The 19,007-nt window shown below is 43.7% G+C and overlaps 1 protein-coding gene across 4 annotated transcripts in view; it reads left to right on the plus strand.

Moving 5' to 3' along the window:
* LOC135902333 (midasin) overlaps positions 1-19,007 on the plus strand; it is a 369,755-nt gene that overhangs the window by 344,303 nt on the left and 6,445 nt on the right. For all 4 annotated transcript variants that reach the window (XM_065432311.1, XM_065432313.1, XM_065432314.1 and 1 more), the window contains 3 exons: positions 10,079-10,300; positions 12,733-12,991; positions 16,699-16,809. In XM_065432311.1, the coding sequence (XP_065288383.1) occupies positions 10,079-10,300; positions 12,733-12,991; positions 16,699-16,809 (592 nt within the window). The remainder of the gene's footprint in view (positions 1-10,078; positions 10,301-12,732; positions 12,992-16,698; positions 16,810-19,007) is intronic.

Genomic DNA, 19,007 nt, shown 5'->3' on the forward strand with positions numbered 1-19,007 from the left:
TTCAGAAGCAATTAATGAAGGCAAACAAACTAATGCAATATTTATGGACTTTCGCAAGGCTTTTGACACAGTTTCGCACAGAAAGCTTATTCATAAGTTAATTTTCATAATAAATGAAAAGCTAATAGCCTGGATCGAGGCTTACTTGTCAAATCAGCATCAATTTGTTTATTTTAATAATGCCCACTCCCACAATATCCCGGTCGAGTTCAGAGTCCCCCAAGGAACTGTTCTTGACCATTGTTGTTTCTTATTTTTATAAGCGATATTTCTACACGCGTGTGGTATTTGATTGCTTGAACGAGGCACGTGGGCGCCATCACTCGAGAAAAGAGGAGGAAGAACGAACTAGGCTCGCGCTGTGAATCTAACCGGTCAGCGCTGCAACCGCTGTTGTAAATATAACCTGTAAATAGTTGCTCGTCTTACTGACTCGTCCTTCGCGGAACAATAATGTCCGTGATCTTTCTGTCTGTGTTAAGTTATACGCTGATGACTGTGCCCTTTATGAAAAAATGGCTGTGGCTTAGCTAAGGTTAAGCCCAGGATGCGAAGCATACTAGCCTTTATTTTAGTTGTTGAACCACTGTTTAGCCTGGTGAACTGCTGTTGCTTGGCTATATTTGGTTCGGCTAGACGAAGCAACAACTCATGCGTTACTCTGCTTCGCCTTCAAGAGTGGAACGCGACAGCGTTCCCGTCGACCTGCCAAGGGGTGTAAGACAATGGGCTACGGCGCAGCGACTACGCGCCCCGCATTGGACGCGGTGAGCGTCGAGCAATGCAGCGTTCGGCGCGGCAACGAAATGTGCGCCTGAGCAAGCGACGCACGCCTGAGCCTTAGAAACAGCTCGTTTCTAAGGCAACACCGCATTCACTAGAGGCGCTTTTGTACCGCTTTGAAGCATCGTACTCGTTGCTCAGTGGTAGCGTCTCCGTCTCACACTCCGGAGACCCTGGTTCGATTCCCACCCAGCCGATCTTGCAAGAGTTGAGCCAAAGCCACCTAGAAAATCAGTCTCTGTAGCACGCCGCAACCTTCGCTTCTCATTCCAACGAGCAGCTCTGTCTCCAGGAGGCATCTCACCTCGTGAGTGTCTAGCAGAGGCAAGCGCAGCTGCTTATATACCGCCGCGACGCCGCGAGCGACGGCGCAAGTTGGAGCCCCGTTTCTCCTCTGTCGTGACGTCACGGTGTCACGTGGTATTGAAGGCGACACCGCCGTGCCTGAGGAGCTGGGTTGAGCTCTTGTGATATGCTTCGCATAAAAATAAATTCCATTGAGGATCAAATTAGGCTACCTTCAAAAGGTAAAACATTGGTGTGACATGTGACAAATTGTAATAAGTCTTGATAAAACAGCATATATGAGAATAACACTTAAAAGGAACCCTCTCCATTACCGGTATGGTATTACTGATCACACACTTTCCAAAGTCACATGCTGCAAGTATCTGGGCCTTTGGATTTCAATTAACCCTTCTTGGCATAAACATATTCATACGGTCTCCACTAATGCTCTTTGTAAACTGTTCTTTTTAAGGCAGGCATTACAGTTAGCTGATCCTGAAACTCGCTTGCTTGCTTATAAAGCTATTGTACGACCAGTCTTAGAATATGCTGTTATATAATCTGGGATCCCTTCACTAAAGCTAACATTTACAAATTTGAAAAGGTTAAAAAAAAAAAGAGCAGTGAGATTTATCTATAATTCCTATAAATGTACATCTGTCACAGACCTTCTTAGAAAAAGTGATTTGCCATCTGTTACTAATAGGAATCGTATTTCTTGCTTGAAATTCTTTTTCTGGTCAGTAAATGGGCACTTCAATTTTGACACTTTGCAGATACTTAGTTATTCCACTGGCTGTGCTACACACATGCAGCATTCTCTCACTAAAACCATTATTAGCAAGAACTAACTGCTACAAATATTCCTATTTTTCTAGAACCATAACTGACTGGAATAACCTTGCTGATAGTGTAGTAACACAAAATTCATTGTCATTGTTTGAAGTGCATGTTCAATAATTAGTGATTTGTGTGTTGTGTATGATTGGTGAGCCATACTCGGTGCTTGGAAATTCTGCATTGAAATTAATATGTATTCTGTTGCAGTTTCGTATGTGATAACATTGGTGAACAATTTTCTTCTATGTATAAGTGTTGGTAAAGCCCTTGCCTGAGTGTATTTCATTTCTGTCTCAATATGTTACTGTACAAATATGTATAGTACCCACCTGCAATGGTCTTGTGTTCGAGACCACAGTGTTTATTAGTAAATAAAAAAAACAGATAAATAAACTCTGAAAAGGTGTGCGTGATACAATTTAAAAAAAAAAAGGGAACTTGAATGCTAGGTGATGACAGCAATGTGGTACTAAAAGGCTATATTTTAATCTTTGGATGCTCTGGGGAAAGAGTGAAACAGAAGCGACTTTAGTGCATGTGCGAAAAATATTGAGTTCATGGCTGGTGCTGTGAGAGACACACAAGTTGCAAGGATTATGTGAAGCATGTATGAAGTTGTGAATGGGAGAGATAACGAATAAAGGCACTAGTTGTTACACACTCACCAAGAGGGAGGCTTTGCTTTAACAAATGAAACATTGATGTCATACAAATATGAAGGATGAGTGAATTGGCAGTGCGTTTTCTAGTATATTCATATTCATTTCTATGAACCCCTTCAAGCATATTCCAGACAATATATATTCTAAAGTTAGTCTGACTGGAGATTTTGAACCCCTTCCATGTCATGGATGGGCTGGGTTCGTCCTTGCATTTGTTAAAAATGCTGAGAACAAGCTTATCTCATTAATAATCTTTTAATTTTCTTGCAATTTTTATTTTCTTATATTTTCTTGCAAATGCTGTTAGGCTTCACTTTTGCAATAAATTGTTAAGATTGCATATAAAGAAACACTTAAAATATTTTCTACATTGTTTTTTAGAAGGGATTGTGCTGTAAAAACAGTTAGGTCAGGATTCAGAACACTCTGTATGGCACAAAAGCATTAAGCAAGTAGTTTTTCATCATGTTATGGTGCTTGATGCAAGTGTTGTATCAGAAGGTCCAACGTTTTGTCAACTTATGAGCTGGCTTTAGACATGAGCACATTCCATCACAGGATTTTAGACAACGTTAGCTCAAGATATCCCAAAGTGCATTGTCGGGGCCACCTGGCCAGTCATCATGTAATTCACGTATGCAGTCAGAATCTTGCTAGAGGGTTATTTGGTATGGCGTGCTAATAATCATTCTGCCATAGTACAGTCATCTTTAAACATGTTTATATTAGAAGGTTTGTGCAGCTTTGTTTTGCAAACCATCACGGATGCTTCATGCATGTGACTTCAGTTCTCCTACACTGTTGTAAAGCAAAGTTAGGAAGGTCAGGTTCAGCACACTGCTGTTCTCACGAGACATTTTACTACCCTTTGAAAGACAAATTTTTTCGAGAATTAAATCCCCCTTGAGTCACACTTTAATTGCAAATTTAAGCACTTCGGTGCGGCTTATCTTGAGCAAAAAAAAAGGAGATAATTTCCACCATTTCCAGGCTATATTTAAGGGCATGCTTCAACTATGATGGGAAATCTATTATTTTATGCACCTTATTCAGCTGCCAAAATTCAAGCCATGGAAGCAATGCAGGCTGAGCACTTACCCCATATTTTGTGGGTGGGTTTTCCAACCTACCTGGTTTGCAGAATGGTACAATGCAGTGTGGCAGCCTTAAGAGCACCGTGAGGGTCCCCTTTTCCACCAGCCCAAGGCACTTGTCAGCATTGAAGAAGCAAAATTGACATTGAGTGAACAGCTTAAAGGAACCGATTTCACAAGCACTTGTGTGTGCTGCCGTTTGAAACCCTGCGCATTATGCGACATTGTTGTCCTATTATGGAAATGTTTTTTTATTTTCAAGACTTCAAAAGTGAGCCTGTCACATTATGTTTATCTTTGCATTATGCAAGCAATTATGTTTATGTTTGCATTGTGTAGACAAATATGCAGCTTCATTATTTGTGGATTTAAGCCAAAGCGTTTGAGAAAATAAATCATCACATCTTACTTCATAAGCTTGAATCATTAGGAATTAACGGCCCAGCACTTTTGTTGCTACAAAATTACTTAACAGACAGAATGCAGGTAGTAACTATTTCAGGTGTTCATTCTATAACCTTGTTCACTAATACTGGCGGGCCCCAGGGTTCCATATTGAGTCCACTTTTATTTTTATTATATGTCAATGATCTGCCTAACTGTCTCTGTTCTTCGAAATGTATACTTTATGCAGCTAGATGATACTACTATCATTAACTCCAATAAGTGTCCTAAAACTTTAGTATCTGACTTTAATGGCGATTTACACAGCCTGCTGGAGTGGTGTCATACTAACCAGCTACAGATAAACCTGTCGGAAACAAAATTGGTTATATTCACTTCCCACCAACGAACACTTCACTCCATTCCTCCTATTTTTCTTGGCGCCAGTCCTATCCCTGCAAGTTTGTCCTGTAATTATCTTGGCGTAGAAGTATACACAAATCTTAAATTTATTGAACAAATAACAAATGCAAAACAGAAGATTACCTCAGGGATCTGGGTACTTCTAAAGGCGCGAAACATATGTAATTATCAAATATTACTACCCTTATACTTTTCATTTATTCATTTCCACATTAACTACTGTGTTGCTTGTTGGGGAAACACTTACACAACCCATTTGAACTCATTGCAGATCCCACAGAATCATGCTATTAAAATAATTACATTTAGCCCATACAACCATAATGCCTCATATCTTTTATGAACTAATCACATTCTTTCAGTTACATAACTCGGTAAATATAAGCTCAGTACCTTTTTGTTCTGTCAAATCAGTTACACACAATGCGATAGCTTGATACCACAATCTTCTCTAATGAATACTAATATTACCAGGTTTGCAATAAATAAGAACTTCATTTCACCCAAAATACATACTAATTGTGCCAAGCACAGCATCCATTTTTCATCTATGACATTCTGGAACACACTACCATTAGATATAAAAACACTTAAAATTCACGAATTCAATAAACAACTAAAAGAATATATTCTGTCGAATACTGATGCCTAGTTCACACTCGGTCATTCTTTCAGGGTGCCTTCATTTCATTTTCATTGTCATGCCATTAGGTTTCTGTTTGATCTCCTTGCCATGCATATTGTAGGGGTTGGAGGACGGGACTTCGGGATGAAAGCCAACAACTTGGGAAGGATTTATTCTACATTCTATACAGGGAGAGGAGCGACAAGTACCAGTCGTACTGTCATTACGGGCCGGCAGCAACTCGGACGCTGCGGCCCGCGGCAAGAAGTTCGAGAGAGGTGAATCAGGGAATCAGGGCATATCCCAGAATGCTCAGGTCTCTCTGGAAGGCTTCTTATAAGCCCTTCGAGCACTGCAAGTCACGTCATGTTTGACCAATGGGAGAGTCCACTCCGATGACGCCACTTACAGCCAATGGTAGGCGCCCGTGTCGCGTGGCACACCTGTCGGGGCTCTCTGCGGTCTTGCCACGCAGACTGGCAATCCACTTGTAGGCTGGAGAAGGAGCGGGGGGCGCTCGTGCACCTGCTTCATTGTCGGATGCCCACCTGCTAACCCCGGCGGCGCACAAACTTGTTGGCACGTAAACTTGTTGCCTCAAACTTGTTTGCTCGGCCGCTTCTCTGGAATGCGCTTTCCTGCTTTTGCATTCCTCAATTAGCTGTGCTGCAATCCGATGTGGTCTGGGGAACTCGAAGTAATCGCAGGAACCAGCTCCATATCTAACAGCTCGTCCTCGCCCCGATTGTTCTGAATGGCCGGTGAACTCAATTCGCTGGCCATGAGGAACGCTGAAAGGAGCTGCAGGGTACTGGGGTCGAGCCTCGTTTGACAACCCTCGGGATCCTGGGCCCTGGAGAACAAACGTCAAACAAACAAAACAACACAGCGCTGCCCCACGTGTAAGCGCAGGCTCTTCGCCCCTGACTCGCCAGGCTATTACTGCGTCAAAATGAACCCTGATCTCTTAGTTCCCCAATTTTGACAACAGTTCCAACCACCCTTCCAAACAGCTATCCATTTCTCCTCGATTGCCGACAAGACCAGAGTACTATTGTTGTTGCAAAACAAAAGGGTCGTTGACGATGCAAACAACAAAATGAAAACAGCCGAACATAACTTAAGTGGCCTAACCACACGAACAGCATGTTTCCAATCTATCGCAGTGGCGTACTTATCGCACGTAATGGTGCCACTGAACAATCTGGTCAACTTCACAAGTACGTAATCACAAGTGCACCAGCCTTGTGGTCACTAAACAGAACGCGTACTTGCGTTGTAGGCAAACTTTTCATTTACGCTTACTCACGTTTCTTTCCCTGAAGGTCCTACAGGACACGTGACGTAAACGAACAATTAAACTTGCGGGACTTACACACTCCGCAGAACCCTTAAAATGATGCGTCTCTTAATAACTCGTTCCACGCATACTTATCAGAGAAGTCAGAATACGGCTGCCCTATACACACACGAGCAATCCACTCATAAATCTGCTTCCTTCCGTCCACACAGGACATGCGCTAATGGAACTAAGAACGCTTCCCAGTGCAAACCATGCACTCACTCAAATCTACGCGCTTAACCTTACAAAATTCAAAAACGCTTAAAATGAAAGAAGGTTAAATAACACACACGCGCGTTACCATAGGCCTTTCGACGATAACCTTGACCTTCAGGTTACTCGCACACACAAAAAAAAAAGCCTATCTACTTATTAATGAGCATCTCGCGAGACTACATGTTTACTTAAAACGCATCTTTCAAATCTTGAGCTTCTCGAACGAAAACATAAACAAAGCTCAAACCTTACACATTGAAAGACATCCTAGTCTCAAATCGCGAAAACCTTCCGATGCTCAAAATAAAAAAACACACTTCATTTCTACGGAAGGGCTCTTGGCCTCCCTTTTCAAACGCTTACGTCTGACTCATACTTTGAGTCTAACGCGGGGTGGACGTGGTCTGAAAGCTACTCTGGCTGCCGAGAGACAACAAAAGGAGTGATTCACTATCAGCTCCCCCAAGACGTTACGGTCTCCTGCCAATTTGCGTCCTCCCGCCCCGCTTTCAACAGGACCTCGACTGACCGCGTCGCTACTCCCCACCTGGTCTCGTCCTGCCACCTCGCGTTTCTTCGAACTGCACGCTGAGCTATGAGAAGAACTACGGAACGACGAGGAGCTTAACTGCCTCGTGCCCTTTGTCCGCGTCCGTGCAGAACATTCTTCGCGGTCCCCCTTTGACCTGTGGCTCGAACGTTTTGGATGCGTCAACATCGTCCTTGACGACCGCATCTTTTTCCTTGCGCCCTGCCCTTTTGGGTTTCTCGCCATTTTTGGCGGCGCTACATTATTTACCGTCTCTCGGTCTTTACCGCGCTTCTTTTTACGGCGCTTTCTCTTTGCACTCGTTTTCATGTCGCCTCGTGCCTCGTGCTGGCCGGTACACATTTCGTCGGCCCGGATCGGCCTCTTACCCGCATTGTCTGAGTGATTTACATTTAAATCTACTCTCTCTCTACCTCGACTGGCGGACAGCTCAACCGACTCTGGCACAATGCAGCAGGCTTTACTCGAGTAAGACAACTCGCACTCTTGCGAACTGCCCTCTACTACATTGCCCAGTGCACGCTGCGCATCGACACACAGCCCGTCGGTATCGATCGCTGTCTCACGCGCACAGTCCGAATGATTAACAGAATCATCCCTATCTAGGCTATCTAGACTGGCGGAGAGCCGCACCGATCCCTGAACAATGCAGTTTTTCTCTCGTGGACTACGGAGCTCGCCATCCTGAGAATTACCCTCAACTGCACCGCTCAGCTCGCACTTCACTTCTGCACGCACATCTGGCTCTACATGGGTGCTCGCGTCTGTCGCGTCAACAGTACCCTTTTCCTCGCTAGCAACCTCGCTAACCTTACCAGCGACGCACACACGCGGTAACTGTGCCAATTTGTTCGCAGCTGGCCTAGCTGTCTCCACAGTCATCTGTTGGCACAGCACCTCGTCGCTCTCACTACGGCCTTTAACGGCCTCTGTTGCCACTAAGGCATCGTTAGCAGCTAGCCTTTTCCCTTCACTTATTAATCGGCAGTCAATCTCACAGGCACTACTCTTTTCGTCGGCTTCTGGCGAAAATCCGCTAGACACTTGCTCTGTACTTCCTACAGAATTCTCAGACAGCCGTTGTCTCTGTGCCAATAACTGATCACAATATTGTATCTCTTTGATCAGCGCTGCCTTCTCTCTCTCATACTTTTCCTCTTGCTCAAGCTTACGTTGATTCTCACGTTCGCGTGCCTTCTCACGTTCGTGACGTTGACACCTAAGAGTAAGTTCTTGAAGCTCCTGCTTCCGTTCATTCTCGCGTTCTTCACGCTTAAGCTCACTCCTAAGTTCACGACGCGCTCGCAAACGTACACGACGCTCTCGCTCCCGTGGCTCCTGTATCACTTCCCAAGCAAGCTCAATGCTTTTGTGATCATTGCCACTATCATTAATCGCCTTTATGATAGCTGGCGTTTCCATCCGTTCGTCCGCCTCAACTCCCAAATCGTCGCACACCAACAACAAGTCTAACCTCGTCAACCTTCTAAGATCCATGGCAGCTGCCCCGACAGGTGGTTAAAACTGTTTTCCTTAATTAATTTGTGCAAACACACAATGCAACAAACTCCCGATTCCCAGAACTATCAAAATTGAACACACAACCTTTGAGTCTGGCGAATCATAAGGAAAAAAACCACGCGCTCACTTACGGTTGCAGCACCCTGCCATCCGGTTCGTTCGTCCGCTGTTGCCGGTTCCTTCCGGACTCCCTGGGTCGAAGGCTCGCTCCTTCTTCGATACTCCCAGTCTCTTCGGACCTCTTTCGACGAAGGCTCTCTCTTCTTCGCTCTTCCCGGTTCTTTATGATCTCTCTCGACGAAGGTTGATTCGTAGCGCTGCCACCAGCTGAAGCATTCGGAGGCGATCCTACCGCTGCCAACCAGATGTAGGGGTTGGAGTACGGACGTCGGGATGAAATACCAAAAACTTGGGAGGTATTTATTCTACATTCTATACAGGGAGAGGAGCGACAAGTACCAGTCGTACTGTCATTACGGGCCGGCAGCAACTCGGACGCTGCGGCCCGCGGCAAGAAGTTCGAGAGAGGTGAATCAGGGAATCAGGGCATATCCCAGAATGCTCAGGTCTCTCTGGAAGGCTTCTTATAAGCCCTTCGAGCACTGCAAGTCACGTCATGTTTGACCAATGGGAGAGTCCACTCCGATGACGCCACTTACAGCCAATGGTAGGCGCCCGTGTCGCGTGGCACACCTGTCGGGGCTCTCTGCGGTCTTGCCACGCAGACTGGCAATCCACTTGTAGGCTGGAGAAGGAGCGGGGGGCGCTCGTGCACCTGCTTCATTGTCGGATGCCCACCTGCTAACCCCGGCGGCGCACAAACTTGTTGGCACGTAAACTTGTTGCCTCAAACTTGTTTGCTCGGCCGCTTCTCTGGAATGCGCTTTCCTGCTTTTGCATTCCTCAATTAGCTGTGCTGCAATCCGATGTGGTCTGGGGAACTCGAAGTAATCGCAGGAACCAGCTCCATATCTAACAATATATATTCGAGTTTGTAAATTATGCTGTGTACGTCATGTCATTTACGCTGTTAGTTTATTAGTGTTCAACGAGGTCTTGCTACAGTGCTTTTTTATATGACTCTTATTTGTGCACATTTATTTCTTTAGTTATGCTATTCATACTAAAACCTGTAATTCTTCCTTGTTAATGATTTGTTGAAACTGCTGTAATCTGTGTTTTATTACGTTTAGTTTGTAAAAGAGGTCCCATTGCAGTCTCTGACTTCAGGACCTCCTTCTGTATATTAACACCCTGTAGTCTTCCTAATCATCACAATAAAACCGATTCTGATTCTGGTTCTGATTATAATCCTGTTAACATGGCACATTCTCTTGTTCCTCCCAACAGCTGTGGGACAAAGAGGAGGAAGATGAGCCCGAGGAGGCAGGTGATGAAAAGAAAGAAGAAGGTGCTACGGGTGAGGCCTGCAAGCAGCCACCTGAACTGGGTGCCAGGGACGAGTCTGCTGCACCACAGACTGAGCAGCCACCAGCCGCTGGTTTGGAGGATGATGGTCTCGGTGAAAACACTGAAGAACCACCACCAGACCCGAGCTCTGCACACCCAGAGGCATGCATTAATTGCTTTGTTTGCACAAATATAAAACATTTTCTTTTCAAGAATACTTTCTGCAAAAATGCAAGTATACCTTGCATTTTTGTTTAGAACCATGCTGCAAATTTAGTGCCTAGTTTTGTTTATTTTGATGCATTAGGCTTGATGACTGCATAACTGAGCTATACAAGAAAGCCACTGCAGGCTTTAATGCAGCAACTGTATGGAATATCCAGTTTCTTCTTAAATATAATTGAAGTAGTAACTTAGAATGATAAAAATCACAGAGACAAGAAAGGTAGACAAAGACAAGCGCTACACTCACCGCTGTTTATTGGAAGGATCGAATGGTACGTATATATCCTCTTGTCACGCATGCGCACACCAAGCAAAAAGAACAGGCACATGCACATCAAAGGCGGTTGCACAAGAAGTCAAATTCGTCATCAAGTAATGAGATGGAAGGCTCACTTATACACCTATCTCTATTCTTCTTGATAAAGAAGGCCTCATGTGCGAGCCTAGAATAGGTGTTGCCGCTCCTGCACAGAATGGTTGTCTCGGGCCTTATTTATCAAGAAGGATAGAGATAGGTGTATAAGCGAGCATTCCATCTCATTACTTGATGACGAATTTGACTTCTTGCACAACCGCCTTTGATGCGCATGTGCCTGTTCCATTTGCTTTATACGCATGCATCACAAGAGAATATATATGTACGATTCTATCCTTCCATTAAGCAGTTGTGAGTGTAGTGCTTGTCTTTGTTCACCTTTCTTGTCTTTGTGATTTTTATCGCGCTAACTAATTCAATTATGAAAAACCAACTAGCCCAACAATCAGCTCTTCTTCTTATATATGACCAGCATTTTTCTTTTGCCTTCACCTCACCAGTTTTGCTGCTGTCATATTCTTTTTTTATCTTTCTACATTTATAGTCTATACTTCTTGTTTCTCACATCGCTTCTTGTTTCTCACATTGAGCTCCCGTCTTTCCCCACATGCCTACTTGCGACGTTTATTTTAAATAAGTATTTCTGACCCATTTTCAGCATGTTGCTATCTTGCATTGGCATTGTCCATTTTAAACCGTTTGAAACCAGTGCAATGCAATGCAACGGTGGCAGCAAGACTAGGTAGGCGAGAGCTTCACTTATTTTCTAGGTTTTCCTGCTAACAAGCTATTGAGAAGAGCTAAGCAGAGACAGTAGATGAACAGGTTATGCGCATCTGTAAGCTCTTGGCTTTTGTTGCTGTGTGTAGTGTCAGCTTGAGTCAAAAACGTATTAATTTTCAATTTTTCATTATTTTTTAAGCGTCACAACGTCATTCTGTCACAATTATATTGTATTTCAGTAAAGTTTTGTTAATTAGACTCCAGGTAATCTCATTTTTCAGTTACATTGATTATTAAGTAATCCAATCCTGACAAAGGTCCCAGTAGGTGCCCATGCATTTCTATAAGCCCAAACTTTCGTTATTTCAAAACTAAAATTGGCTTTTGCCGGATAAGTTGAACTTGACCAGTCAGCACGCATGCGCCTGAGCCCTACAGAGACCCTGATAGCAATACCTTTAGTGGCAACAACAGTCTTGACGGAGCTTAGGGGACAACGAATTTGTTGAGCACGTGTCATTTGTCGTCATAAACGCCCATTTATGGAAGAAAGAATTTCAAGCAATAATCATGGCTCACAATGTCTGATTATGGTATTTACCTGACTTGAATGCATGCTTTTCGTTGTTTTTTGTTTTGCTTTTTAATATATTTTTTTCACCAGGAAATTGCGTAGAAAATCATCTGCGCAGTGCAATCTTACACAAAAGCAAAACTGTGTTTGCATCAGTCATATGCTTCACCGCCCAACACAGATATATGGCGGCAGAGCTGGCTTTTAAGGAACCATGTGGCAAAGCTAGCTGGCTTTAGAAATTCAGCGGTCATTGTGCAATAATTTTTCTTGCTAGAAAATCAATCATCAGTACGTGTTAGATTTGAACTGTGCTTAGGAGTTCGAATGTCATTTTGACGTTAGCCTTCTACTTTGGACACAGAAAGTGGGGGCAGGGCGTATCTAATTTGGGAACATGTTGGAATAGGGCAAATACTGCCAAATGAATGAGCGGTGTGTTTTGGCACTCTTTCTGCACCTTGTTTAATTCGAGCTGCCGGATAATTCGATCACTTTCGTCGGTCTTGTCGCGGTCGAATTAACTGAAGTTGACTGTGCATTTATTTTGTTAAAATAGAATGTGGGGATGCTCATAAGAACTGCAAAATGTAGGTTAGTGCAAGAATTATCATTCAGTACTCTAGTTACTTGCTGAAAAAACACACCATAGCTTTGGTTTTCTAAAAACTGTTGATTGTTGGTGTCCTCAAAAGCAGACTTTGAACATTGGTCCAAGACCTGCTTGAAAGATCTGCTGGTCATGAATTTGTCCAGGAATCTGACCCAATGGACATTCCTGAAGACATCGAGATTCCTGAAAACATGGACCTGGGTTCTGACGCAGAAGACGGCGCTAATGATGATGATGAAGTCCCTTTGTCAGGGTGTCCCAATGAAGAGGAAGGCACTGCTTCAGACGCTGAGGAGGCTACTACCGAGGCAACCCAAGAGGAGGAGCCTGGTGACCCAGAAGAAGGATCTTCTGAAGAGCAAGCCGCTCCTCCCCTTGACATGAAGGATGATAGTGCAGCAGGTCAGTGCTCTTGTTGCTTTCGTGCTGGCTTTGTCTGTCTCCTAGTATGATGCAATGTGGTCATTGCAGTTGCAGAAATTTTTAGCTGATGCCACCTGCCGTGATGTGTCAGAACCAGTAAAAGTCAGTCCTAGTTGCAGCTGAAGCTTGAAGTGGGCGAGTTGGTTTTGCATACTTGATGAAAAGAGCGCTACGAAGACGCGGACTAAAAGAACAACATGTCCGACGGACAAGCGCCTTGTCCGTCGTACATGTTGTTCTTTCAAGTCAGTCCTAGTTGTTGGAGCTGTTTATGGACCACAAATTATACCTGCCAACATTCCCGAATTTTTCATAATATTGACAAATTTGGGACTATATTACGACATCACGAACATTGCACCGATACAGTAAAATCTCGTTCATACATTTTGGAAGAAACTGCGAGAAAAAACATACTAACTGGGAAAATGTACGGCCCGAAGTAAAAAAAAAATTGACAGACTGAACTATTGTTGCTATCTACGTAGTAGTGTGAAGTATCGCGCAGATTGTTGCGGCACAAGACACCGACGGCGTCAAGCCGGAAGTGCTCCACCGGCCTGAGACAATTTTTTTTTTCCTATTGCGTTGTGTTTTAAGAGGGCAACGTACAAACCGAAACGAAATCGAGCTGGTGGGCGACGCCCGCCAGATGCCGCTGAAGTGAAACGTGATGCTCACGTACATCAGCAGGAAAAGGTAGCATGTTTGGATTATGGATAGATAGTTCGGATAGTGTGTACACGTGGTCAGAGAACTTGAATAAGGATTTGACTGGGAGTGCACTGTAACATGTGTGACATGTTATAAAAGTGGTAATTAATACAACAGCATGTAGTATAACTACATGTCCTCTCTATTCAGCTTTAAGAGGCAAATACGTGATTTTCAAGTGTCAGGACAGGAGGGCCCTGTCGTGCTTTCATGTTGCAGTGTGGTGCAACCACATAGACTTGAATAGACTTGACATTGCAAAAATAAGTAGTGACAATGTTCATTGTTTCCCAATTAAGTACTATCGGCGTCAAATTAAAGTTGAACACCGGAGCGCGTGGCCCAAGCATGAGTGAACATATAGTGTGCGCCGTCCAGTCATCACCATTGACAGGCGCGCACATCTGGTTTGGCCGCACTGAGCGATCCCCCTCTAGTGAGATAATTTCACTTCTGTCTTGGTTCTTACATTTGAAAGGGAGAAAAAAAATTAAAATGAAGCTAAAATATTGAAGTTTACGGCGAGTCTTGTCGCACAGATCGCCGAAACCACAAGTGCTGTCCGCGAGAACAGCGCGTGGTGCAGTTTGCACCGTTATCGCAAGGTAGATTCGCCCGCGCGGCGCGGGCGATGACGGTGCAAACTGAATCACGCACTGTTTTCGCCGACAGCACTTGTGGTTTCGGCGATCTGTGCGACAAGACTCGCCGTAAACTTCAATATTCTAGCTTCATTTTTATTTTTCATTTTCTCCCTTTCAAATGTAAGAACCAGAACAGAAGCGAAATTATCTCACTCTAGGGGGATCCCGCAGTGCGGCCAAACCGGATGTGCACGCCTGTCAATGGTGATGACTGGACGGCGCACACTATATGTTCACTCATGCTTGGGCCACCCGCTCCGCTGTTCAACTTTCATTTGACGCCGATAGTACAAGCATACGCCTGTAAAAAAATTGCAAAAGTACCACAAAGCAAACATTTTAACCATAGTGCATTATAGCTAGTTTGAATATGCCGTCATTGTCAGAGAAAACGTTCCACATATTGCACATTAGATGCTGTGTCACCGTCTGGTAGGTACATATGAAAACACTAGGGCAGCTTTCGCTGGTGTGTTAGGCCTGCAGCATCAAAACAAACATCTGATGTCCAAAAAAAAATGACAGACCATTGGAAATTCTTTGTTTTAAGCATGACATGAGACTAAACAAAGGCTAATTTTACCATTTATTTCTTGCTCTCACATTGGAGAGCAAGTAGCTTGAGTGAACTTTACTCTTTCCATACCGCATCCATTGCACATAGTTCGCTAACGATAGTCTGAAACACCGCTTTCGAGACCTTCCGCACCGCTCACGGACACACTGCATTCTCAAATGTGAAGGAGGAGAACTATATTTTTATTTGCTAAGCAGTTTGATTTTTTAACCGCCAGGCGGTGGTTTTTAAACACGCTTTGAAGTTTTGCTATCTTCAAAGTAGAAGGCAAAAGTGGCCAACTGCTATCAAATGTTGGAAACGCCACTTTCGAGGCCTTTTGCACTGCTCATGGACATGCTTCGCCATTGGACGCGAAGGAGAACTATACTTTTGTTTTCTAAGCAGTTCGATTTTTTTACAAAGAGGCAGTAATTCTTTAATGCACTCCAAAGTTTCATGATCGTCAAAGTAGGAAGCGAGAATGGCTGCCTCCGGAAGCGGCGCGCGCATTTCGAAAGATTGCAGATCTCGTGATTTCGCTGCATCTGCGACTTATTTTATCGATGGATCGAGCAGCAGCTAATCTGAGGATGCTGCCTTTTCATTGTACTTAGACTCCGAGAGCAACGATGACGCAAACTAGCCCAGAACATTGGTGGTCGCAGCCCGCCACGCCCAACTGTAGTGCTTGCAGTTAAATTTTTGTAGTGGAATATCTGCTCAATAAAATTTTTTTTTTTTTGAGGTAATGCCAATTAGACAGCAATACATTTTGTATACCTCATAATTTTTGTTACATATTTTTCTTAATAGACACAAGCATGTCTTCATAAACTTTGCTCAATGTTATTCCGCAATTGACTCTGGCAATTTATATTTTTTTTTCTGACATATAGCTCATGAATAAAACTTTTATGCATGAAAAGTGCATTCATTCTGCTTTTTGTTTATGTATTACATAAATATCCAGTGCAGTAGTTCCTTCAGAAAAAAAATCTGGCAAAACGTACAAAAAACACCTATTTTCCCCATGGTAGGGAAAGAGTTAAAAACCAGGCAACAAGCAAAATTTTCTGGCTGGCCAGAAACCGATGATGCAACAAGTGACGGCAGCAACCCGACAGCGAAACTTGTCACTTGTTGCGATCACTTGAAAATTGTGCCCACATGGTAGTAGTTATTGCTTGTTTTAGAGTGCAGCGCTGCGCACATTTCCTGTGTTGAGTATCAGCGTGCCTCGGCATCTCTTGTATTTGAGTGAACGAGCACAGTGAAGGGTTAAAGAGCGAACGCAGAACACAGTGGGAGATGAAAGACAGCAATAGCAGAGAGAGCGCAAGGAGAAAAGCGAATGAGGAGGGTATAACAAAAGGGTGAGGAGGAAAGCACAGTGCCGCACAAGACTGAGATGGCACCATATTATTAGAGCGAAGCTCTTAGGCGCCCATTCCTGGGTTGGGCGTCTCCGTTCCTTGGCATAACTGCATGAACGCGCTCGTGCCACTGCTCGCGCGTTTGTTGTGATCTTCTTCCACAGCTGGCTCACGCCGCACGTTTGATTCAGGGGCACGTTAGTATTGGGCAAATTTCGCCAAATGAATCAGCAGTGTGTTTTGGTGGTGTGTTGGTGGATAGCAGAGGATAGAGCAAAGAACTATTTACATATATGTGTGTGCTTTAGTTCTTTGCTATCTTTAGGAATTGTTGTGCACTGTCAGGTGCCACATATTGCCCAGCTGTGTGACAATGTTTCACTCCTCCCATGCTAGGTGACGCATCAACTGACGCTGAAAATGTTGGCAGTGGGGCAAGTGCTGGCAAAGCAGAGCAGGGATCATCACATGAAGATGCCAAGGAGCAGGAGGGCACTTTAGACATTGGTGAGCCAAGTAACTTGCTTTTCAGGTCTGCTGCATTAGAAGCACCACTTACTTCTGCACATATTGATGAGTCTTCTTGGCTAACAGTAGTGTGCTGCTGTTATAGCTTTGTCCAAGCACTTGGTGTAGGTTCAACTGTGCCATTTGCGCCATTTTGCTCCAATTCTACTTGTTTGTGTCATGCTGCGGCCCACTCAAGTGCCATGTTTGTCAACTGCACCAAAGTGTGCTATTTTTGCCTGCTTACACTGTCATGGAACCTCTTCATTAGAGGTGTGCGTGTGCATTAGGGGTGTGCATTAGGGATGTACGAATACGAGTAAAATATTGAATGGTAATTCAATTTGTGGATCATTTGTCTGTACTATTAAACTTTTCTAATATTCTGTGATACACATGGCTGACGTTGGTGCCTTGCACTCAGCCTTTCCACAACCCTTTGTCTGCGTCAGTACAATGTTTTCCAGGTTGACAACACAGATTGAAACAATTCCCTTATGCGATGTCAGCAGAGGGAACAGCAATGAAAGCAGAGCACTACGGAAAATGCGTTATCGTGTGTGAAGATAGGACAGATTAGCCATCAGAATAAGGCGCACGGATTCACGCATTTAGGCATGTAGTTCAGAACTTTCTCTCAACAAGTAACCTTAAGTGTGCACAGAAACAAACCTCTACAAGCTCTCGCAGTAGTTGTAGTCACCCACAGACCAGAATATCGCCTTAATGGCCGTCGAAAGCCCTACGCATGGTCTTGAAACAAATTGCCAATTAGCCACTTGTACGAGCATTTAGCAGCAAGCTTTCTGCAACAGCTGTTAAACCGTAATCGGCATCACTGCTTCATCGGGTCGGTTGAGTGTCATTGGCTAAAGTTATGTATAGACTCATATCTATTTGTAAAGGCCACACGACACCTAGAAAACTGACAAACCACCTCGCAGTGGAAGTGATTTTATGGCATGGTACCGTGTTTGCAGCAGCAATCACCATCTTTGCGACACACTGTATGGCAGCATCTCATCCCCGACACTACTTGTATATGCAATGTCGGCCTCTTGTCATAGCTTTGAGCATCATTATTGAATGCACTACCAATTTTGTGTATTTCCCTAAATAACACAAAAGCGCATCCGTCATTTGGAATGCACATAAAACATTTGCCATCACTTGTGTTATGCTTGGTGGCATGAATATTTATAGCGCTGTTGTAATATTTTGTCTGTCTTAAGGCTGGCCACATAGCCTTGTTCTCTCTAGCCTACAAAATTTTATGTAATTGTCTACAAAAGTGTCTTACCTCCCCAAGTAAGTCTCTTTGCAACATACTGTTTATGGCATGCCATACATGGGAAGACACATTTAACTAGCTGCTGCTCACTGTTGGCCTTGTGTCTTCCTTTACTATGGAGCAGCATTTATTGATTATGCAGTAGTAACAAGCTGCACCAAATGGCTACACCAAACTCATTACTCGTGTACAGCTCCAAGTGTTACAAAAAGGCCTCTTTTTCTGCTCAAACTGCTCCATAATTTCTTTTTTTCTACTCTGAAACCTATATTATCTTGACCACTACTGAGTACTGCATAAATACAACATCAAAGCATGTATTGAGTCAAGTTTAGCAAAAATGTAACTGTTATTTTATCCCAGGAAGGCATAGGGAAACTCATTCCAACAGGGGCATGAGACACCTGTGTCACACAAACAAGCTTGATGGTATTGACTGCTAATGCTTGCACTATGAATGCCATTTGCATACTGGCAAATTTATTGGCTATAAATTTTGATGCCATTAGCAGTGTGCTGGACTCTCGATAATTCAAAGCACTATTGAATGTGTGCTCTCATTGCTGATAAAATTGATGAGCAGCAAAAAACTAATACTATGTAGCAATATTATTACCATGACCATTTGTTGAAACAAGTTGTCAGCAAAGTTAGTTTCCATTTTTAATGCAAAAGTATTATACGCACCCTTACGTGAAAATCCGGCAGCAGCAGCATGACTGAGTGATGGTACCAAAAATGGTGATGGCACAAAATTAAAAACACATAAAAAATTGCGCAGATCAATGTCAGGTTTCTCAGGGAGGTTTCTGAAAACAAAGTAAGTTAATGGCTTTGAAAAGAAAATTTCGTACATTTTGGTCTGGGTGGGAATTGAAATCGGACCTCCAGGGTCACGCTTCTCCGA

Source organism: Dermacentor albipictus, chromosome 5 (assembly GCF_038994185.2).
Source record: "Dermacentor albipictus isolate Rhodes 1998 colony chromosome 5, USDA_Dalb.pri_finalv2, whole genome shotgun sequence".
Taxonomy (NCBI): Eukaryota; Metazoa; Arthropoda; class Arachnida; order Ixodida; family Ixodidae; genus Dermacentor; species Dermacentor albipictus.